This window comes from Lithobates pipiens, unplaced genomic scaffold, assembly GCF_037356315.1.
Source record: "Lithobates pipiens isolate NorthernLeopardFrog02 unplaced genomic scaffold, aLitPip1_a1.2 Scaffold_3, whole genome shotgun sequence".
NCBI classification, from domain to species: domain Eukaryota; kingdom Metazoa; phylum Chordata; class Amphibia; order Anura; family Ranidae; genus Lithobates; species Lithobates pipiens.
The window spans coordinates 87,813,598-87,838,708 of record NW_027507790.1 but is presented as its reverse complement, the minus strand read 5'-3'; the positions used below and the strand labels follow the sequence as shown (position 1 = coordinate 87,838,708).

General features: G+C 42.0%; 1 protein-coding gene across 1 annotated transcript in view; it reads left to right on the top strand.

The window, feature by feature from the left end:
- CUX2 (cut like homeobox 2) overlaps positions 1-25,111 on the top strand; it is a 598,839-nt gene that overhangs the window by 451,617 nt on the left and 122,111 nt on the right. Inside the window, exons 5-6 of the mRNA XM_077462022.1 lie at positions 11,331-11,471; positions 19,451-19,577. Coding sequence (XP_077318148.1) covers positions 11,331-11,471; positions 19,451-19,577 — 268 coding nt within the window. The remainder of the gene's footprint in view (positions 1-11,330; positions 11,472-19,450; positions 19,578-25,111) is intronic.

Here is a 25,111-nt window from a genome sequence, read left to right as displayed (position 1 = left end):
CCGGTCGTGTGTACAAACATTCTCCAAAGCATCAGCCATTCAAACTCAATTTGTTAAAATTTGGTCAACTGGGTCCTCCTTCATCGTTCCTTCTTTTCTTTGTGTTCTGATTAGTTAGTCTCACTTGATGTGAATGGCATATTATGCCCCCAAACTTTACAATATGATATTCACAACTATGATTTGTTTGGGCATCAGACAAGGGAAACAACACATTTTTTATTAGTTTGATTTGAGAATTCCCTGTGTAGGACACATATGACCTTTTGGATGGACACACATCCCTCATGTACTGATTTTGTATGACCTATCCTTTTCCATGACAACAAAGATAAATAAAGACAAATATTGCAAACACCAGACTAGATATCTAATGCCGCGTATACACGTAGCAGACTATCCAGCAGACTTAGTCTGGTGGACTTTCCACCGGACTGTCCGCCGGACTTTCCGAACGAGCTACTTGCCCACACACGGAACTTTTGCAGCGGACTAATACGGCGTACTAAGTCCGCCAAACTATCCGCCGTACTTTTGAAATGGACGGACTCGCCCACACACGCGGAGGAAAGTCCGCTCATTTTGAGCATGTCTCCAGGTAGCCGGGGCCAGCGAAGGAGGCGTCGCTGGCCCCGTCACCTGGTATGGAGTTAAAAGGGAACCTCTACGCCGCAAAAATCGGCGTGGGGGTCCCCCCTAGGTCCATATAAGACCCTTATCCGAGCACGCTACCCTGCCGGCCAGGAAAGGGGGTGGGGACGAGCGAGAGCCTCCCCGTCCTGAGCCGTATCAGGCCACGTGCCCTCAACATGGGGGGTGCCTTGGGGAAGGGGGGGGCGCACGGCCCCCCCACCCCAAAGCACCTTGTCCCCATGTTGATGAGGACAAGGGCCTCTTCCCGACAACCCTGGCCGTTGGTTGTCGGGGTCTGCGGGCGGGGGGCTTATCGAAATCCAGGAGCCCCCTTTAATACACCAAACTCCGATCGTCAAGAATGTGGTGACTTACAACACGTACGACAGGACTGGAAAAAGGAAGTTCAATAGCCAGTAGCATATAGCTTCCGTCTCGTACTTGTTTAGAGTATGCATAGTTTTTGGTCCATCGGACCAGCATACAGACGAGCGTTTTTTCCAATGGGAATTCGTTTCGTTGGAAATATTTAGAACATGTTCTATTTCTAGGTCTGTCAGAATTTCTGAAAAAAAAGTCCAATGAGGCATACACAAGATCGGAATATACGATGAAAATCTTCCGTCTGACTTTTTCTGTCGGACATTCCACTTGTGCGTACGCGGCATAAGGATTAAATAAAATGTTTTTTTTTCAGATTTCTTCATGAGGCCTCATGCACACTGAGTGTTTAGCCCTGGCGCATGGGGCTTCAGCTTTTAGGTGCAGGTGGAAGGTACATGTGCACCGTCCAGCCCTGTTTCCAGCAACCTGTCATACTCCATGAGGGGCTGACAGCTGCTGCAGCTGGACAGGGCTGGACGTGCAGCAATACCTTTGTTTATTGCAGTATACACCTGGCAAGGAATACCCAAAATGCATTCTGGGCATTCCTCCAATGGTGCATACTGTACTAGGTGTAAGTGCTGCTTGGTGCACTGTCCAGCCGCAGCAGCAATCAGCCTCTCATGGAGCTTGACAGGCTGCTGGCAGCGGGGGCTGGTCGGTGCATCTGTAGCTTCTATTTGCACCTAAATGCTGGAGCCTCATTCATGCACCAGGGTCAAATGCTCAGTGTGTGTGAGGCCTAAGGAGGTTCTAATTATTTTTATTATTATCTAATCTGGAACACCTGATTCTAATTTCATGGATTTTAAGTGGTGGTAAATGTTTTTTAACATGATAAATCTGCATTTTTGTTCATTTAGATTATAAAAATGAACCCACCATGTAATTTGCATATGTCATTTGCTCAAGTATATCACCTTTATTGGCATAGTTTGTAGAAGTGTTTGCCCATGTTATAAAAGGTCAGCTATTTGCAGGAAGTACAGATACTTTTTTTACATGATTGTATGCACACCCAAAGGTATTTGAATTGGGAACAATTAACGTCTTGCATATTTCACATTACATATTCAGTGTATGTTAGATGATCATAGGGGATCAGATATTGTTTATTTAGCTAAATAAATGTTTATCTAAGTGATTGCAAAGGCATACAGTCAATGTTTTCCTATAAAGGTTCCTTTTTTATTTAAAAAAAACAAACAAACATGTCATACTTACCTCCTCTGTGTAGTTGGTTTTGCACAGAGTGGCCCCGATCCTCTTCTTCAGCGACGCTCCTGGCTCTTCCTCTTCTCAAGTGCCCTGTCAAAGAAGCACTCTCTCTCGGGGAGCCAATGGCTGTGCTGCTATCAATCTATCCAGTCAGGACCCGAGACACCGGCTGGAGCAGGTGTGCTTGTCCCCGGCGCAGGAACGATCGGGCTCACGTACGTAAAAGGGGGGCTCTGGGGTGCTGGTGCACCACAAGAGGTTTTTCACCTTAATGCATAGAATGCATTAAGGTGAAAAACCACAAGGGTTTACAACCCATTTAAAATAATAAATATGTTATACCTATCTGCTCTGTTCATTTATTTCACAGAGGGGCCTTGAGCCTCCTCGGGGTCCCCCACTGGCACTCTAGGCTCCTCCTCATCTGTGTGCACCACCATAGCAAGCCACTTGCTGTGGGGGCGCATGTTTAATTTTTTCACCCTTGTACATGATTTTGTATTTAACATTAACACAGCTTCCCCCTATTCACAGACAAAGTTAAATGAACATTTAATTTGCAAAATGAGCACTGTTTTACTCAATCAGCCCTATAGCCACTCATTTTGTTATATTAGCTAATCGCTATATTTAGAGTTTCCAAAAAATAGAAAGCTTTTCAAAAGTGTCCTATCATCAAGACTAACTTTTTATATGATAGTGGTGGTGTCCTAATGTCACTTACCCATGCGTCTTGAAAAGGAGTGAAAATGGTTATAAAATATCCGATGAATAATTATGCATTACTAGTACAGCCCATTCTGTATTCTGCAACTTGGATTGGTGCAGATTAGTACAAACAACAATTATTCCCATGTATTGTTCTTTATATGCCTGCTGCCTTTCTGGTGCTGTTTGCTCATTTACTTCTACTGGTGTGGATGCTATACTGTACATTAATTTACCTTGGTGACAGATCTGCCTGTGAATAACTAGCTCTTAGGGAAAGAGGGTGTTATTTAATGGCCAGATGTCAGCACTAGCCCAACAGGGGGTTATTTTTATGGCCATCCTACCATCTGATGACCATTTAATTATAATTAGAAGTAAGTGTGTACATCCTGCAATCATGTAGAGTTTGGTAAAGATCATTCTGATACTGCTGTTTGAAGTAGGACTATAATAAATCATTTCTTTGGATACACAGAGGGTCGCCTGGCCCTGGAATAGCTATCAGACTGCTCAAATGAGTCATATTGTCTGCTGTGTTGAGGCTTATTTTTCTTGTCCTTTTAAAGTGTAACCTTTTTTACTGGGAGCAGAAGTAATCACTGAGCACAATGGTGTTATATTCACTGTACAGTAAAGGGTCAAACGCTCGAGTACTAGATTTAAGATTATAAAACAGTACACTACATCATTGCAGACTGTGATGGCTGTAGAAGAACAAGTGGTAATCGAAGTATATTCCACTTTTGCACTCAAATTTGAGAAAACCCCACTATATATTTGTTATATGTTCACACATCATATCTATTTTTATGTATTATTTCTTACCTTTTAGACCAGCGGTCTCCAACTGGTGGCCCTCCAGCTCTTGCGAAACTACAAGTCCCATGAGGCATTGCAAAGCTGACAGTTAGAAACATGATTCCTACAGGCAGAGGCATGATGGGACTTGTAGTTTTGCAACAGCTGGAGGGCTTCCAGTTTGAGACCCCTGTTGTAGATGTTTTTTTAGGAGAAGGTGTCATGTCAGACTGCAAGCATTTCCAAACAAGCTCAGAGTGAGTCAGTCCCAATAGAAAGGCTTAGGACAGGCTGAGTTTCCTCTCATTAACATACATTGCAGAAGACAAGCTTCTAAATTGTTAACCCTTTGTTAGGTCAAACTGTATTTAAAAATATTTTACAACTGACAATGAGATCTGACAGCACAGTACATGCAGGGTTAATTATTTTATTTTGAGGTACCTATATAGGGCTGATGATTTAAGCAGCACTTAAAAAAATATATATATATACACACATTGTACATTCACATCAGAGCATCTAAAATATTATGTGGCGATTTTTAAATATTTTTTTAAAACAGAACCTAAAGTCTACAATATTTACCTCTGCTCCAATGGTCCACCATCCACAAGGTCCCTTGGCAGCACTGGCATCTTCTCCTCGACTTTTTCTAGGTGCTGTCCTCAGCCATCTTGATTGGCCATCATGGGATGACGTAACCCCTGCACGTCTACAGGAGTTCAGTCATCCTAGCACACAGGCACTCTGCTCGGTATGTAAACTGAGTTGTGCATAACAGTGGCAAAGCTAGACATTATTTCACCCAGAGGAAAGACTCAGCGCCCGCCCTCCCATATCCCCCTCCACCCACAGAGGATGGTATCAGTATGGCATACATTTAAGTCAGTACAGCAGTGGATGTTGTCAGTAGGTATTTATTGTTATTTATTTTTTAGTTATTATTTTTATTTTTTTACAATTGTATATATAATATAATATATGATATATAATTATAATTGTATATATATATATATATTATATAATTGTATAATATATACAATTATATATTATATTTTTACAATTTTTTTTATGAGCCTTTGGTGAAATATCAGTGTTCTAAACAGACCCCTGAAGTCTCACTTTTGAGAAATGGACAGAGGACAGATTCCTTGGTCCCTTTCTCTGCAACCTCAGTTGCACTGCACAGTGAATACATGGAAAATACTCTGTGCTGAGCCACTTCCTGTTTCATTTACAAACTAAGGCACACTTTATGATGCTTCAGTTATGAATGAACACAATGAATCATCATTACTGATCACTCACTGTATTTATTCACAAAAGGAAAAGGCTGGTAAATTACATATTTTCTAGCCCTTTCCCCCCCACTCTCCATCCTGAAACATCCCCTGCAGTAGCCAGCGGGAGAGGAGGGGAGCTCACTGTGCTGCAAGGGGCGCCAAGGGAGTAGAAGGAAGGGGAACCTGGAGAGGATGGGTGGCATTTAGTGGAACCAATGGGTTGTATTTTCTGCAGCAGCTGAATGCAAATGGGAGGGAGAGGAGAAGAAGAGGGCTGAAGCAGGAGGAAAATACAGCCCATTGGTTCCACTAAAAGCCACCCTTGCTGCCAAGTTCATCCCATACTGCACCCTCCCATACTCAATGTTTGCTCACAGTTCACACCTCAGTTTCAGTGCGGGGCCTTCTGGGAATTAAGGTGGCCTCTCCTTCTTCCCCTCTCTGGTCCTGTGATATGTCACATGACAAGAGAAGCCTGGAAGAAGAGCAGTCTGCCCTTCTTGTTCTCCGGTGGCACCATGCTGAGACTGAGGTGTTTTCTCAACAGGCAGCCACTCTCTTCTGACCATAGTAGACTGCTATTGGAGAGAGGAGAGCATAATCCTCCCTCTAGCAGCTATAGGGACTCCTGCTTCTTTTGACAGGAGTGACACTGCAGTCACTCTTCTCAGCAGGGACATTGCTAAACATGTGAAAGACCTAGGGCACCCATGGGCACATTGAGTGGCGTAATGATGTGGCGTGCGGTAGGTGTTGCCAAATTGCTGCAACAGTGGGAGAGGCTTAAAGGAGTATGTCTAAATAAAATCTGAGCCTACTCTCCTCTGGGTCATGAGAGCATAACAAAATGTTCATGGGACAGGAGTGAAGACTAGCACACTGTACTAGCACACAATAAACTGTATTAACTAACAATACAGGAATCCTTATAGACTACATACAAAATAAAGTGCTCAAAAACCAAAATAATGGTGATTACAATATTATTATTATTATTATTATTCAGGATTTATATAGCGCCAACAGTTTGCGCAGCGCTTTACAATATGAATATGTTTCAACATATACATAAAATCACGGTACAATGAAATGAAATACTTGCTCAACCAGTACTAAGTGTTGTTCACGTGTGAGATTGTGGACGGTAAAACAAAGGAATTGAGCCATGATTTTACTGCCTCCCAATGGTCGTACCAAACACTAAAGATATAGCTGCTTATGGCTATACACCTGCCATGGCCACGGTGCTGTGCTTTGCGGCTGTGGCAAAACGTAAACAGCATGTCGCTTTTGGTGGGTGATGTGGCCTGCCGGACGTTTCTAATGCAGTTTTGCCGGAAGCATACTGCAGCCGTGGGCAATTATAGACCTAAATAAGGTGGTGAGAAGTCAACATATCACCTCCTCACTGCCTGTCAAGCACAAATGTGGATCACTTTGTAGAGGCCACACTTGTGAACGAGTCTTTAGGATGCTATGTCAATAATTACATTTTATTGTATAGTGAGTTTATATATGTTAAAGAACATTGTTGTCATTAAAAGATAATACCTTATGTTTTAAGTATTGTCAATTACAATCAAGTTAGCAGTAAGGGCTCAAGACTTGTGGCAATGCTAATGGTTGATAGGCGGTGAAAAGGTAATATGTTGCCTCCTCGATTCCTGTTTAAGCCCCTAAATGGCACACTACCATGCTGCAACCATGTGTATTGCATGCGTTTGCAGGGTAGTTGCAGCGCTGACCCAATCACTTGAATAGGTCTCCTGCCTCTATACCTTAAATTGGCAGTAAAGTCTATACTTTTTTTAACAAATGTGTCCCCTGGCAGCTTTAAGCCATAATGTACTAGCATACACTGCATAGTAGTACATTATGGCAAACTTACCTACAAACGCAACCCTCCATTTCTGCGCTCTCGATGCTCTTCCTTCTCCCCGGCAGCTTCCATCTTCGCCCGGTCTTTCTTTTGGGTTTGTGATCTTCGGTCACTTGATTGGCTGTGCCGGGGCAACATCACAACAGTACACAGAGCGGGTCGTAAATGTGGTATGAGCTGGGCATGTGCAGCTCAGTTCAGGGGGGGATTTATTACAGAAAAGACCTCTAGGGTCTCTTCTGTTATAAAAACTCTGTTTGTCAGTGAGTTTTCTTGTCACTGATTTTACCACCAATTTAAGCAACGCTGCCTCCCCTACACCTCCCTTTTTCCCAAGTATAAAGAAGCCCTAACCCATAGAAAAGGTGAAAATGCATAAAACACAGTGCCTCCAGAGTAATCCAACAAACAGCACAAGTTGAATGTAAGAATAATTATAAAGGTCCATTGAGCACATGAGCAATCACATGCACTGTGCTCACATGTTCAACTGAGTATAGTAGAATATCTTTGCACTGTACCGGTACTTTGCTTCAGCATTATAACAGCCATCCATCCATAAAGTCCTGGCATTGTCTGCCGACTACTGTCTCCGCCCACTGATTCGCCCACCTGCCTATTAGAACTGTACCACAGAGCTCAGGAAGTGCTCCAAAACCCCCTCAGCTCTGTCACTCTGTACTACAGGACCTGTACCAGGTTGTGAGCGGGCTGGCAGATACATAAGCTAACAGCTTCAGTGGCAGCATCAGGGCAACTCTCGTGCCTGTCAGTGAGCAGCCAGCAGCTCCTAGTGTGCTCACCTCTCCTCGTTCCAGCCCTGGCTGCTCCCTCCTTCGTTGTTGTAAAGTTACACACCGAGTCCCCCATGCATCAGCATGTGCTTGTGATCAGGTGAAGCTTTCCTTAAGCTTCAGAAACAGGAGCGCTACATTTGCAGGGAGGAGGGGCAGAGCGTTAGTTACAGCTCACTGCCTCCAGCTGTCTCCAACTCGCTCCCAGCGCTGGATTGATTGGAGTGGTCACTGCTGTCACTACTTTCAGCAGCGGTGCCCTTTTGAATGGGCTGTCCCCCTGGTTTTGGCCCTGGTGCATACGCACCTCAGTGTACATTTTAATGAAAGCTGCAAGAAGGTATTGCCTCTTCTGCAATAAAATAAACTTACCTGTTTGCTTGCAGCCTTCATTGAATGCTTGTCTACTTGCAATTTTTTTCATTTAGGCTTTAGTTCCACTTTACGCCTCATTTAGATGTCTGGTTTGGTAAAAATACGTGGCTGAGCAACCTGAGCAACTTCAAATGCCCCGCAACATTGTGCAATGCACACGTTTGGGCTGCAGCACATTTGTTGGCAAAAAATTGGGGTTAACACAGAGCAGATCACTCTTCAAAGGAGCGGTGGATTTAGACCCACGTTTAAAGCTATCCTTAGGTTATGCTATATCAATGAGAACAAGTAACAAATACTGTATAAAGGAGGTGTTATCCCAATTTGACTGCAAAAGTTGAAATACACTTTAAAGGAGTTTAAACCCTCATGGTTTTTTACCTAATGCATTCTATGCATTAAGATGAAAAACCTCATGTGCTGCAGCTGCCCCCCCCCCCCCTCCCCCGCCCAGAGCCCCCCTTTTACTTACCTGAGCCCAATCGTTCCAGCGATGGCAATGAGCCCAGCAGCTCCAGCCACTGTTTTGGGTCCTCATTGGATAGATTGATAGCAGCAGGAGCCATTAACTCAAATCTAGTGACACGGGGGGGCAGGGCCGAATCCTGCTGTCTGTGTCAATGAACGGAGCAGCAGGACTCGAGAGCACACCCGCACGAGTATCCCAATGGAAAGCGTCTCGACTAGGAACCAGGAGCAGCGACGGGGGACCCCAGAAGAGGAGGATCGGGGCCACTCTGTGCAAAACCCTTGCACAGAGCAGGTAGGTATAACATGTTTATTATTTAAAGAAAAAAAATAACCACTACAATCACTTTAAGCTTATGGAAAAATCGAAATCTTCATTTACACATTATTCTAATGCCTTCGTCGGCGAGATTGACACGTCGCTGGCCCCGTCACCTGGTCTGGACTTAAAGGGGCAGCCCTACTCCGAAAAAATTGCGTGGGAGTCCCCCCAAGGTCCATATAAGACCCTTAACCGAGCACGCAACCCGGCCAGTCAGGAAAGGGGGTGGGGACGAGCGAGCACCCCCCTCCTGAGCCGTACCAGGCTGCGTGCCCTCAACATGTGGGGTGCTTTAGGGAAGGGGCGCATACTCATACACATAGGGTGGGGGGCCAGTATCTGGGGCCCCCTTATTAAAGGGGGCTCCCGGATTCCGATAAGCCCCCCGCCTACAGACCCCGACAACCAACGGCCAGGGTTGTCGGAAGTGGCCCTTGTCCTCATCAACATGGGGACAAGGTGCTTTGGGGTGGGGGGGTCACAAGGCCCCCTTCCCCAAAGCACCCCCCATGTTGAGGGCACGCGGCCTGGTACGGCTCAGGAGGGGGGCCGCTCACTCGTCCCCACCCCCTTTCCTGACCGGCTGGGTTGCATGCTCAGATAAGGGTCTTATATGGGCCTTGGGGGGACCCCCACGCCGTTTTTTCAGCGTAGGGCTTCCCCTTTAAGTCCATACCAGGTGAAGGGGCCAGCAACGTGTCAATCTCGCCGCTGAAGGCGGCGACATTGACCTCCTGCGCTAGTCCCGGCTACCTGGAGCCACGTTCAAAATGAACTGACTTCTCTGTGTGCGGGAAAGTCCGTTCATTTCAAAAGTCCACCGGACTAGCACACAGACTCAATTTTTGAGTCAAAACGACTTTCTAAGTCCGCCGGACTTTTGAGAAAAAAAAGCCAGCCAGAGCCCACACACGGGCGGATTGCCCAGCGGACTCTGGCCCATCGGACCAAGTCCGCCGGATAGTCTGATCGTGTGTATGAGGCATAACAGTCAGTCTTACTTATAAAAGCTAAAAAAAAAATTTTACATTTAGTTATGGGAGGGCTGGAACCTCTTAACATTTTTATTGCTGTCCTTTTGCAGATATTTCCTAACTTATTGGCTAGGGGAAGCACCATCAATAGTAAATTACCCTTTTCACACATTCAGACCGTTTAATTTCAATTTCAAAGAAAAAAACAGATGAAGTTTACATCCGTTTTTATATCAGTTTTTTTTTACATCCGCCAGCTAGCGATTTTATCCCAGAGCCATTTTTTCATACAAAAATTGACCTTTTGTTCATTTACATATGTTTTTCATCTGATCCATTTTTTTAACAGAAGAAAAATAGCGCTTTGATCTGTTCCAAAAAATGGATGTTGATGGAAGCGGATGGAAGTGGATGAACATCCATTTACATCCATTTTTCCATAGAGATGCATTGATGTCCCTTTTTCATCCATCAACGGATGAATGAAAAATGGACAAACGGTCTGCATGTGTGAAAGAGGTCCTAGTTGCTCTAATTGAGCTCCAATTAGAGACATAAAACCCTAACAGAGGATCTAACCCTTTTCAAATCTATCTCAACCTAAAAAAATAAGTTTTGGTTGGACATACATCTGAACGCTGTTATGTGCCGTCAGAAGCCGATGGAGTGTGTGTGAGTTTAGGTAGTTAGCAGGTCAACAATTTATTTGAGGTAGCTTCTGACTCCTGACTCTCAACATAAAGACTAATGCCGGGTACACACGATCGGAAATTCCGCCAGCAAAACTCAGATGAGAGCTTTTTGACAGAAAATGCGACCGCGTGTATGCTCCATCGGTCTTTTGCTGGCGGAATTCCAGCCAGCAAAATATTGAGAGCATGTTCTCTATTTTTCGGTCGGGAAAAGTTCCTATCCGGAAATGCGATCGTCTGTAGAAATTCCGACGTGCAAAAATTTGGAAACAATTAGACGCATGCCCGAAAGCATTGAACTTCATTTTCTCGGCTCGCCGTAGTGTTGTACGTCAGAGAAAGTTTGTGTGACTGTGTGTATGCAAGGCAAGCTTGAGCGGAATTCCGTCGGAAAAGTTTTTTCTGACGGAAAATCCGCTCGTGTGTACGGGGCATAAGATTCAGAGAAAATAAGAAAAGCTAGATGTGTGCCGAATCTACATTTTATTTCTATCTATAGAGAGCTTACTGGACAGTAAGCAAAGCTTGAAACTCTAAAGCTTGCATAAACTTCTTTCTCATTGGAATGTATGAGTTACCCTATGTGAAAAGCAACACACAAAAATGAGCATGTGCATGGTGCCTGACATTACGCTATGGTCCTGTAAACAGGGACTAAATAATTATTGAAATAATTCCGTAAAAATTTCCTGTCACTCCTTTATGGATTTCAAAATGCAAGCATCAGATTGTTTAGAGACAAATGTCACTAACGTCATGTCATGTCTTTAATTAGTATCTGTTTGTATCCCTCCAGATCCAGCCCCTCTGTTGGAGGCAGTACGTGGATTGGAAGACAGATTACAGCAGCTCCAGGGTGTGGATCCCGATAACAAGACAGTGAAAGAGATCAGCCGACATTGGAAGAAGTACTCTGAGTTCTATTCCACAGGGAAAGGTAATAGAAGAATAGACTTTTCCATGGGGAGATTTTGTCCACTTTTAAAGAGTCTTTGTTGTTATCTTTGAGAAATAATAACTTCACATAAAAAGCAGCTAGAGAGGTTAGTGATGGATTGTTTTGAAATTATTTTACTGTTTGTTAAGAATCTGAAAATTATTTAAACGAGTTGTAAAGGTAGATGATTTTTTATCTTAATGCAATTGAATCTTAATTGAATACAAAAGTGACCAAATCATTAGCAGGCATAGTTTAAAAAGACAATGTTGTCACAAAAAATCAACGCAGTAGGGTGTCACTCACACACGCAAGCTTACCACAAGCTTACCACAAAAGCCATCTATGGACCTCCTAGTATCTGAGCCTTAGAGGTCTAGGTAGGAAGCCAAAAGGTGCTGAGCAATACTTGCCCCATACAGTATTCCTTCTACTGATACAAGGCAATAGTTCCCATAAGGCAAGGAGGCCTAACATACTTGGTTACCCAGGGCTTAATACACATTGCTATATTATCTATCCAAGTGGCACAAAGGACTGAGCAAGAATATAGGAAAGAGTACCTGTGCTCTTCAGAATTATCAGGCATGGACTGTTGCTCAGCAGGTGTAAAGCCAGTAGCAAAATCCACAGGCAGGTGGTGGTCAGGGTGGGCAGCAGACAACGGAGTATTCCAGGAACAGGCTAAGGTCCAAGACAAGTAAGCTACAGTCAAAATTAAGGTTGGGGGTGCAGCACAGAGCCCACGTAAAAGTACGATCACAAGTACAGAAACCTGGGCTTGTGATGTTCAAATAAGGCACACAGTTTTGCTGCCCAATTGGAGATATGCAGGGAGACTGGTTGCACAGAAACAGGAGTGTGTAAGGCACTCCTAACACCTTCAATACATTTCATTATAATCACAAGACAAAAAAAAGCAACCTTTTGTTGTAGGTCATTTTAAATTATGGAGAACCTTTACCAGGCAAGCAAACCTAAACCTGTTTTTGCAACTCAGAAAAAAAGCTGAAGATTTATTACTGTGTTTTAATTTCTTTTCTTTGCTTCAGGCATAAAAATGCTAATCTAGCATATGCCTGTTTATGTTATATTTATAGTCATATAACCTTAGTAGTAGTGTGAAGAGGTTAATGCACTTTAGAGTAATAACTTCCATTCATAAGTTAATATTATCTGTATGAACCTTGTTGAGTAAACAGAGTAGAGGTGATATACTTTACACCCTTTTCTAGATATTCCTTATTAAAACTGACCCCATAATTCTGTTCATTTGCTTTTGACATAGTTTTAGGAGAGCAAGTAGTTCTTCTAGCTCTGGACATGATAGTCTATGCTCAAGATAATTAACAAGTGATATGTTTGTTTCTATGGTTAAGTTAGGCCGGGTTCACACTTGTACGACAAATGCTCCAACATTGGGAGCTTGTGTCGCATGACGTGTGAAAATCAATATTTCCCTAGAAATTTCCTTAGAAGAGCTGTCTTAACTGGTCCGACACAAGTCAGTCAGTCTTTGAAAAAGGTTTCTGCACTACTTTGATCGCCGTCTTAACTGATTTGACTTTGGCATGCAACTTGTGCTCTGATAAACTTGAAGGGGATCCCCACCCCAAAATTAAAGACAAAAAAGGCATAGGGTTCCACCTCCAAGACCATACCAGACCCTTCAGTCTGGAATGGGTTTTAAGGGGAAAAAATTTAGTTGGGTCCCCCCAAAATCCATACCAGACCCTTATACGAGCACGCAGCCTGGCAGGTCAGGAAAGGTGGTGGGGATGAGCGAGTGCCCCCCCCCCCCGAACCATACCAGGCCACATGCCTTCAACATGGTGGGATTGGTGCTTTGGGGCAGGGGGGGCCCTTCTCCCCCCCCCCGAAAGCACCTTGTCCCCATGTTGATGGGGACAAGGGCTTCTTCCCAACAACCCTATCCATTGGTTTTTGGGGTCTGCGGGCGGGAGGCATATGGGAATCTGGAAGCCCCCTTTTAACAAGGGGGTCCCCCATCCTATGTGAATGAGTATGGGGTACATTGTATCACTACCCAGTCACCTAAAAAAGTGTCAAAAATAAAACCCAGTACATGGGTTTTTAAAGTAATTTATTAAGACAGCTCCGGCGTCTCTTCCGATTTCTTCTCCCCACTCTGGTTCTTCTCTGCTCTCTGCTGATGTCTTTGACCGCTCTCTGGTTCTTCTCCCTCTGTCCACTGTCTTCTGCCTCTGCCGGGTTCCCTCTCTTGGCTGTCTTCTCCTGCTATTCTTCTTCCAATGTTGCCTTGATCCACTCGGTGTAATGCCAGGTCCGTTGCGTGCTATGACTTATAAAGACATTGGGCGGGGCCATCCGGTGACATCCTATGGAGGCCAAGCACCCTTATAATGTCACCGCCCATCATGCCCCAGCGGTGACATAAGATGTCACTGGATGGCCCCGCCAAATGTGTTTATAAGTCATAGCATAGGGCATACCTGGCATTACAGCGGGAGAGCACCTTGAGGCAACATCAGAAGAAGAACAGAGGGAGAAGACAGCCAAGAGTGGAGACCTGGCAGAGGCAGACGGCAGTGGACAGAGGGATAAGAACCGATGAGGGCTAGAAGACATCTGCGGAGAAGAACCGGCAGAGGCAGAAGAGATCGCTGGAGGAGGCAGAAGAGCCGGAGAGGGGGTAAGAAATCGGAAGAGACACCGGAGCTGACTTCATAAATAACTTTAAAAACCCGTGTACTGTTGTTATTTTTGACACTTTTCTTTTAGGTGAATGAGAAGGGGCACAATTCACACTGGCTCACCAAAATCGGACAATAGAAGATTAGAAAAAATGTTGCCTGATTTGATGAGTTTGGATTTCAGCTGTGACGTTCAGGAGGTAGTGTCAGAATTTGGCGTAAACAACATGAAAGCATGGATCCAACCTGCCTTGTATCAATGGTTCAGGCTGGTGCTGTACTGGTGTGGGGGATATTTTATTGGTACACTTGGGCCCTTTAGTTCCAATTGAGCATTGTTTAAATGCCACAAACTATCTGTGTATTGTTGCTGACCATATTCATCCCTTGATGACTACAGTGTACCCATCTACCGATGGCTACTTCTAGCAGGATAATGCACCATGTCACAATGCTAAAATCATCTCAAACTGGTTTCTTGGACATGACAATGAGGTCACTGTACTCCAATGGCCTCCACAGTCACCAGATCTCAATCCAATAGAGCACCTTTGGGATGTGGTGGAATGGGAGATTCACATCATGGATGTGCAGCCGATAAATCAACAGCAATTGCGTTATGCTATCATGTCAGTATGGGCCAAAAATTATTGAGGATTGTGTCCAACACCTTGTTGAATCTATGCCACAAAGAATGAAGGCAGTTCTGAAGGCAATAGGCGATCCAACCTGGTACTAGCAAGGTGTACCTAATAAAGTGTCTGGTGAGTGTATACCAAAACAGACATGGTAATGTACAAAAGCTATTTATAAGGGTCTGTGTCAAGAGGCTTCTATGGCAAATGTAGCATGCTTTCGACATCCGTTTTAAGGTGCTTCTAATATCATTCAGAATTTATGGAAAAGGCAGTTATAAAAGCCAACAGAAGTCCATCAAAACTGGTACATAGTATTGACATCATGTAGATATGGGATGATTGCCTCCCAGTCTGGTTAAATATGGTCAGATCAGGATGTGTTCATATAAAAACATCTCAAACTACCAGGGTACCTGCTTGGTTTAGTACAGTACAAACAAGCCAGTACATGTTTATTCCAAAATTATTCTAAGAAGCAAATATTTGGCACTTGGTGTCAATGGCGTCTTGTTTACTTCAGAACTGCTTCTCACCCCACAAATATCTATACTATAGGACTACAAAAGCAGCTTGAAATAGGTCAAATGCAGGTCAGAAGGAGGTCAACTAAAGGTCAAATACACCTACAATTACTTTAAATTTAATAATGGCATAGCTAGGCATTATGGTTACTAGGAACAATTTATTGGCCCTTATCAAAAATATCACCCCTTGGATGCAAAACATCAAAAACAGATTACAGATATGGTCTAAATGACCTCTGTCTGTGACAGACAGAATTAACATTATTAATATAATTCCTTTTCCTTGCCACCACGTTGGTGGATCTGCCCAGTTAGTAAACAGTTCTGGCATGCAAATACCATATTATAATACTCGTCTACTGATTTATGTGTTTACGGTCATGAAACAGACCATTGCCAAGGATTGGAAAACCCAGTTCAAAATGTTAATTACACATGCACCAATGTATTTTATGAAAAACTGGCTGCAATCCAACACTACAGACTGCCCAAATTCCATAATATATAGGACCCCTGGGTCAAGCACCACCTGCTCTCAACCTCTGGCCATTAGTGAATGGGTACATGTCAGATGCATGGGATTTCAGAGACCCTATACACTGCTCCAATTTACCCATTTCCCCCTCCACAAAAACACCCTGCATCCCATCCTCTCTCTCCCCCTGTTTTCCCTCTCTTTCATTTCTTTTTTCTTTTTAGCTATGTCTTCTGAAACACTTCACAACAACACACACCCAAAACCCCCCTGAACCACTGAACCACACATACTCCCCCAACCAGCCCTCAACTCATATGTCCTGAGCCTGTATGATCCACCCCATGTAATTGTCTCTTTTATTGTCAGGGCCGTTGCAACCTTGCTTGGGCATTGCGCCCCCTATGTTTTCCTATTGAGTTCTGCAGAATGTTCATTATCTGATAGTACATGTATACCTCGTTTGTATTTACTAATGGTCACATACTAAACCCTTTACTAATATTTGATGTACACATGTATGTTGTTATGCACTTGAACCTACCTATAAACTTCAATAAAATCTATTGAAAGGGAAGGTGATTATTCTTCCTAAGTGCTTTTATATACTTACCAATATGCTTGCGATAGTTTGTAAATCTGTCTTTACAGAATTTAAAGAATAATTCCATGCATTGTATCTTTTTACATTGATCCAGCTTAGACCATAGTTAGAAGACCAGCTTGTAACTATGTATATATTATACCTGGCTGATGCCCCTAAAACATGGAAATCACAGCAGACACCTCTACTTCAGTGATCCCCACTTGCTTCAGGTTTCCATGCCGAGCAGCCGGCCTGATGCATTCTGAATACAGGAGATCAGCTGCTCAGTATAGTTACTATTCAGAGAATGCTTTGCCATCACCACTCAGCCTCTCCACCCCATCCAATGATAGAATGCTTTGCTTTCATGCAGAAGATGCATAGCATTCTCTGAATGGTGCCCATGCTAAGCAGTCGACCTCTTGTATCACTGATGCACCAGTGTCTGCTTCAGTGATTTTCAACTTCCAAGAGGATTTGCTGGTATGGTATTTACATGGTTACATTGGTTCAAGCTGGACATATGTGACATATGTAAAAGTACACCATGTTTGCAAAGGACCTATAACCCTATGTTTTCTGCATTTGTCTAGGGCACTACTAGTCTAAAACTGAAACTGGCTACATTAAGGAGGCGCAATGATAAACAGGAATGGTCCTCCAAAATCTATTTAGTTAGTATGTTAAGGGCATGTGGCCTCGTATGGTTCAGGAGAGGGGGAGCTTGCTAGTCCCCTCCTTTCCTGACCTGCTAGGCTGCATGCACGGATAAGGGTCTGGTATGGATTGGGGGGCTGCCCACACTGTTTTTTTTTTGTTTACATTCCAGCTCTCAGCAGGGAAACCCGCTGACAGCTGATGAGGCTTCATAGCCTGCTTCTTAACAACCAATTATTCTTCACACGGAATTAGAATCGGTCAATCATTTTCTACTAACCTGCATTCAAACCATTCCAAAAATGTGGAATTTGTAAAATGAATGAAACAAAATTAAATTAAATACATTTCTATGAAATTTGTTACTATTTTATTCAGGGATTTGGATATACGGTATCCAAATCTCAGAATAAACAAAAATGTGTCCAATTTTACATTCGGGCTGAAACTAATTGCACATGTCTAGTACTGTTTCTGATTCTACCTTGTGTAAATCTTGAACTGTGTACCATGACGCACATTATGCACTCCATTATACAACTACAACAGAACCTATCCTGTTCCAATTTTACAACTCCATCATGGTTTAGAACATTGGTGTCAAATTCAATTTCATTGTAGGCTGCATCAGCATTATACCTTTGAATTTAAGATAAAATATCCTAGCCTACCTATTGTTACACCTAAATCCTAATGTATGATTAACTATAATGTGTACTTCTGACCAACTACCGACTATGTTATAATAAATCGCTCAAGAGTTCAGAGTTTATACATTTACCTTATTTTGTTTTTCTGTTATTGCTTATTGTTATATATATATATAGAGTTGGGTAAAGCAATAATCAACCTTTACATTTGCCCACTGAAATGCTTGGCCTCAGGTGATGCATAGTGATGAACTAAAGTGGTTTTAAAGTCAAACAGTTGTTACCTTAATGCTTGCTCTGCATTAAAGTGGATGTAAACCCGATTCATGAAATTTGACCTAGGCACATATATCTGCAGTGTTTTCTTCCCTCTCTCCAAAGCCCTGAGTCTCGTGTGTTTCTGCTTCTCCATTCTGTTATCAGCAAGATAATTTCTGACAAGTTCTCCTTCCTCTGCCTATGTGGAGGGGTGGGGGGTGCCTTTCCTCCAATCTCCTGCCACACAGTGTATGCCAAGACTTCACTCCCACTGGTGGACAGGAAGAGAACTTTTCTAACATGATCTGAACTTTCTAAAGAATATAGCAAGCTGAAGACAGCAGATGTACATATAAAACTCATGTAGGGAGATTTGTTTAATCTCTGTGTATCATCTGAGGCTGTTCACTTCACTGGGTACATGTGAGGGTTTACATCCACCTTAAGGTTAAAAAACACCTACTAACAGTTCTCCCCCCCATCACTATACACCTACCTGTCTCTTCTCACCACTCCCCCACTGCCCCAGCTGCAGCGCCACTTTCCTCTCTCCCTGGTCTCACAGGAGACACTGAGAGCAGCAGGAGCCAAAAGCTACACCATCATAACTCAATCATCTGACCATGGTTTCCAGGATTTTGGTACTCGTTAGTTGTGATTGCCTGGATTCCCAAATTGCATGCAAATAATCACACATCAAACATTAGTGAATTGCAGATTCTTCTGTCACATTGATTCCTACCTATTGAATTGCTTAAACATTTTAATAAGCTCCAAAATTGAGAAATGAATTGTATTGCCAGTAGAAATGTTTATTTTACATTTTTTCAAACATATATATTGCTTGCTCTTTTGATTGCTTATTTAGCTATTTTGGATTTAAGTTACAGGAATTCTATACATATTATAAAAACAGTTTTGACAGCTATATGTCATACATTTATTCTCAAGCTGCCTGCAGTAAGTGATATATAAAAATCTACAAAGTGCTCTGTGTGTTGTTCTAATGTCTGAATAGTTTAAATTATTTCCTAGTTTTATGCTATGCTGAATGCTTTATTATTTGTTTCATCATAGGTATATAGTCACTTTAATAGAAAAAAAAAACTCTGATAAAAAGGTCAGCAAATCACAGTTTATTGCAGACTTAATGAATGCTGGTTAGGGTTGAAAGTGCATTGTCCTCCTGTTCACTGAGTCTCTGAGCCGGTTCTCAGGCATTCCAGCCACTAGGAGCCAGGCATGATCCAAGCAGAGCTTGGTAGCAACTGTAATGCATGCAGGAAGCTGCCACTTTCACAGGCTTCAGGCTAAACTCACTATTTCACATCCAGCTGTGACGCTCAAACACCATTGACCTGCGGCTCCCCCACTGACTGAATTAACTCTCTAGATTATGTCTTAGAAACCAATCGAAGGTTTTACACCCATGCCTGGCACTGTAGTAGGCTGCTAGGAGAGGCACTCGCTCTTTGCAGGACTTTCATGCTGCTTCTGTAAATTTTTATATCCACAGAGAGAAAAGAGGGAACTGCTCCAGCTGGGCTCCTGTTGCAGAGGGAGGAAGCATGGCACAGCAGCATTAGCAGCAAACTATTCTCAGCGGACACCTATCAGCAGAAAAACGAAGCCGATAGTGAAAAGTACGTGAGTAGCGACCCATTTTCATCCAGTGATTTCTATCCGCAGGTGTAAATTTTCAATTCTTCTTTTAGGTAGAGAGAGAATGTTAAATGGATTTTGGCTTTTAATACTGGAAGAGATTTACCAAGCAGATATGTAGCTATAACCAGAATAATTAGTAGCACTCTCTAATACATTATGCAGTGAGTACATTGTTCAGCACCTCTAGCAGCAAATTGACTATTTTTACAGCACAACGGAATTAGGTATCTCATTGAATGACCCAAAAATTTAAGTGCAGTGACCCAGAGCAACCAATTACAACATAACTTTCATTGACTTAAAAAAATGAAGTTTGTTTGTTAAAGGTTATATTGATGTACACATCACAGATGTCATTTGCATTACCAAGCTAAATGTATAACTGATTAAAACTAGGCATGAATACAGTACTCTGTAGGTAAGCCAAAGACTAGTATGCAAAGTGTAATAACCCACAGCTATCACCTGTAGGCATCTTTCATTTTTCTGACTATAGCAAAGATGAAAGTTGAAAGCTGATTTGCACACCATCATAGGTTTTTGCTGCCCTATGAGATGATCCTGTGTGCAGTTCTATACTAAGGAATTTATAAATAGTTATTTTTTTACGTATGCAGATTGCGTCCTTAGAGTAGAACATGTGGTCAATGTACATGTTTTACTTTTCAAGTTTTTTTTTGTTGGGAGGGTTTCCTGTATTGATTACCAATATTAATAATAATCTATATAATGCCCTGAGCAGGTCACTATCAATTGAACACTTTGGAGAAGGTTAAATGATCCCTGGGTACACTGTCCTGATGGACTAGTGATATGAGGACTAGTGTCTAGCTTAGTGTGTAGTGCAGTATTAAGCAACAAAATGAATAAAGCTATCATTAGAGAACCAGAGTTGCAGAGCAAAATTTTGCATATTGTATGTTTACTAAAGAAATAGTACCAGAGATTGCAAATATTAGAGATCTTAGCTATATTAATTAGCACTAGACTGTGAAAGTGATCATCTGTGAGCTTGATCACCTAATGTCAGACTTTTCTTATCTACTGGCAGTTCTTGATATGGATGGTGCTTGGGTCATACCACGGCCACATATATGCTGCTAACGGTCCCTATATCTATATGCTTGTAAGGCCAAGTCTCACTTACTTCCACTTCTTCCCATGTCGAAGCAGATCTATATCTCAGGACCCCCTGCAGCAAATCCTGTGTAAATGATTTCTGCAAGTAGTACTTGCAGACGTCATTGTTAAATACTTTGTACCAATAAAATTGTTACAACTTATTTAGACTAGTTCTTTTTCATGTGTGGGTGAAATAAGTGCCCCTTAATATAAATAAAAGTGCATAATGTCAGATGAAGCAACCTCATAAGGTAAATTCATAAGTGAATATATTTAACCCCTATCTTCACTCTTACTTAACCACGATTAGCTGCTGCCCTTCTTACCTAAGTATTATTTTCTAGTTTAGCTTCTTTTTCCATTCATATGCAAATTTTTTTTTTTTTTTTTTACATTTTTGTTCATTTTTGTAGCGTTGCATTAAAAAGTACACAACATTTTAAAAACGTTGTTGTGCATTATAACAGAGACATACTTTTAACTTCATATAAATAGAACACATCACATAATAACATTTCCACAATATACAGGCACAGTAGTTGTTTTAAAACTATCACTTGTTAATTTAGAAAAAAGTGTGTGTGTTATCATAAGATATGGCAAAGTAATTGCAGAATCAGTAAGCCCCTGTCTGAAATGTAATAATTGTTCTGGTCCATAAAGTATATACAATATATAGGTGCTGGATCTGAGCATGTTGACATTTTTTTAAAACACTATTGGGTTGATTTACTAAAACTAGAGAGTGCAAAATCTGGTTCGGCTTTGTATAGAATCCAATCAACTTCCAATTTTTTTTTTGTCAAACCTTAATTGAACAAGGTGAAGTTAGAAGCTGATTGGATACCATACACAGTTGCACTAGGTTTTGCACTCTCCAGTTTTAGTAAATCAACCACTCTGGGATTGACTGAATATCCATGGAACTTAGCATATAATAATAGTAGGATAAAACTTAGCCAAAACTTTTCCCAGTTTTGGATAAAGTGCAAAAAGGATAAAATTCAAAGACTACCTATCTGGTGGCAATGTTTTTTTTTTTTACCAGGAAACACTCCGAGACACAGATACAGACAGAGAAACAAAAATGCTTTTACTGAGTAGAGAAGAGGTGTAGAACCCTGTCAGAGTTTTATTTCTATTTGTGTCCCTGTTGCAGATTTTACATCACTTCCTATTTGGTGAAACTGTTCTCAGCAGAACAGGAAGTAAAGTGTAGTAGGGAAGTGTAAACCTCAGACAGCAGTAAAATGCAACAGGGCTCCAATCTATCCTCGCTCTACCCAAAACTTTAAAAAAGTTTATGGCTTGTTTTTGTTGTCATTTAGTCATGTCTGATTCTTCATGAACCATATTGCACCAGGCTTTTCTGTCCTCTGCTGCCTCCCGGAGCTAGTTTAACTTCATGTTCATTGTTTTGATGATGCTATCTATCCATCTTGTTTTCTGTCGTCCTCTTCTGCTTTTTCCTTCCATGTTTCCCAGCATCAGGGTATTTTCCAATGAATCCTCTCTTCACATTAGGTGGCCAAAGTATTCGAGTTTTAGCTTCAGGATCTGTCCTTCCAGTGAATATTCAGGGTTGATTTCCTTCAGGATTGACTGGTCTGACCTTCTTGCCCTCCAAGGGACTTTCAAGAGTCTTCTCCAACACCATAGTTCAAAAGCATCAATTCTTCGGGGTTCCTTATGGTCCAACTTTCACAGCCATAGGTTACTACTGGGAATACCATAGCTTTGAATATAGGGCACTTTGTCGGTAGGGTGATGTCTCTGCTTTTTTAATGTTGTCTAGGTTTGCTATTGCTTTCTTCCCAAGAAGCAAGTGTCTCTAAATTTAATGGCTACAGTGACTGTCTGCTGTGATCCTGGAGCCTAGGAAGATAAAATCTGTCACTGTTTACATTTCTTCTTCCATTTGCCAAGGAGTGATGGAACCGGTTGCCATGATCTTAGTTTTCTTAATGTTCAATTTCAGGCCAGCTTTTGTGCTCTCCTCTTTCACCTTTATTAAGAGACTCTGTAGTTCTTGTTCACTTTCTGTCATTAGTGTGGTATTGACTTATGGCTTGGCATACATTTAAATAGTTTTTTTTTTGTTTTTTTTATTCCATTTGCTTCTGATTATGTATTTAAAGTGAAATCAGGTTCCCTGTGTTTAATGTCATTCATTTTGCAATGTGAACAAACACTTTTTATAGTAAACATTCATCTTGCAGCGTGAACATTCTCTATTCCTTTAGTAAATCAGCCCCTATAGGTTTTGTATAAAGTGATTTAGCAAAAGAGAAATGCATGATTTTCTCTGGTGTAGGTTACCCCCGTATTCTTGCAGCTTCAACAACAGTTTGTAAATGCAGTTCATATGGGGCATACACATTTTTTTCTTAACTCCAGAATGAGCCATTCTAATTTCAAGCAATACTTTTTTAGAAGAGGTGCACTGAAATATTTACTAAAGTACTTAAAAATGGGTAAACCTTAGTATTAAAAATAGAAATACACCCAGCTCACTCAGAACAGTCAAGAGCTTTATTATACAACTATTTCAAATTTGTCTTTTACAGATCTGTTTTCACAAAACTGCAGTCTGGTTGGCTGCTATGGGTCAGTGTACTTTTTACATCATTATTGCTCATTGCACTCATTGCTTTATTGAATACGTCTATTGGTGTTGACATTAATTAATGATATTGACTGTAGCCACAAGTAGTTTCAACTTGATTATGTTCCATACAGTTCTGCTGACACCTTGGTATGTTTACAGCTAGAGCTAGCATTCTGTGTCTGATTCCCACAGATATAAACTTCTCAAACCATTCTAAATAGTATTGCTTTACACAGAGAGATACATTTACTTGAAATACATATTCTGTATTTCAATTTTTATCTTTACTAGTAAAGTTTTAGGTAAGTTTACATCTCAAAAAGACATACATTGTTGCTTTCCGGCATTGGGCTTGCAATGAAACAGACAAACTGACCATGAGTGGATAGAGCTCGCCTATACTGTACTATATTAGTACCCTATACCCAATACTGTACCAATTAGCATGATTTATTGAAATCACAAGTCCTAGTTAAAATTTTGACTTCTTAACCACTTGCTTACCGGGCACCAAAACCCCCCTCCTGCCCAGACCAATTTTCAGCTTTTAGAGCTGTCACTCTTTGAATGAAAATTGCATGGTCTTACAACACTGTACCCAAATTAAAAATGTTATCATGTTTTTTTTCCCCACAAATAGAGATTTCTTTTGGTGTTTTTTGATCACCTCTGGCTTTTTTATTTTTTGTTAAAATTTTTTTTTAAAAAGACCAAAAAAAAAAAAAATGTTGTTAATATATTTTGCAAACAGGTAGTTTTTCTCCTTCATTGATATACGCTGATGAGCCTGCACTGATGGGCACTGATAGGCTGCACTGATGGGCACAGATAGGCTGCATTCATGGGCACTGATAAGGCGACATGGATGGGCACTGATAAGGCGGCACTGATGGGCACTAATAGGTGGCACTGGTGGGCACCGATGAGGTGGCACTGGCGGGCACTGATAAGTGGTATTGGTGGGCACTGAGAGGTGGCACTGATAAGTGGCACTAATGGGTGGCACTGAAGGGCATTGATAGGTGGCCTTGAAGGGCACTAATAGGTGGCACTGATAGGTAGCACTCATAGCTGGCAGTGATGGACACTGATCGGCACTGGTAGGTGACACTGATTGGCACCACTGGTGGGCATTGATAGGTGGCACTTGTGGGCACTGATAGGTGGCACTGATTGCTGGCACTTACGTACTGTGGGCACTGATTGGTGGGCACTGATTTGTGGCACTGTTAGGTGGCACTGCAGGCGGTACTGGTGGGTACATATGAGGCTCTACCTCTTCGGGACCGATGTCCCTTCAAACAGAAGCCGTGATCTGCTTTTTTCACCTCACACTGTCAGCAAAGAGACAAAAAAAAGATTAACCGATCCTCTGTACATCACGTCATCAGCTGTCACTGGCTGACAGCTGATCACGTGGTAAGGGGCCAGTATCAGCCCCTTACTTGGATCTGTGATCATCCAAGTCTCATTGACTCGGGTGATCACAGCGCACGCCACGCTTGCCATTCAGGGGGGCATGGCAAGCCTGTAAATGGGAGGACGTCAAAAGACGTTCTCCCAGCAAAGTAGATCCACGCTGTAGCCATCATTCCGCTATAGCGTGGATCTGAAGCAGTTAACCATTACCTTTCATAATTTCTTCAGTATACTGGAAGATCTACGTAACAAATGCCATGCTATTTAACAGCACCTACAAGATTTTAGCTTATTAAATTATGGGATAAAAAGATGACATGGTGTAGGTAGCTCAAACATCAATTACAACAAACCATGAGACCT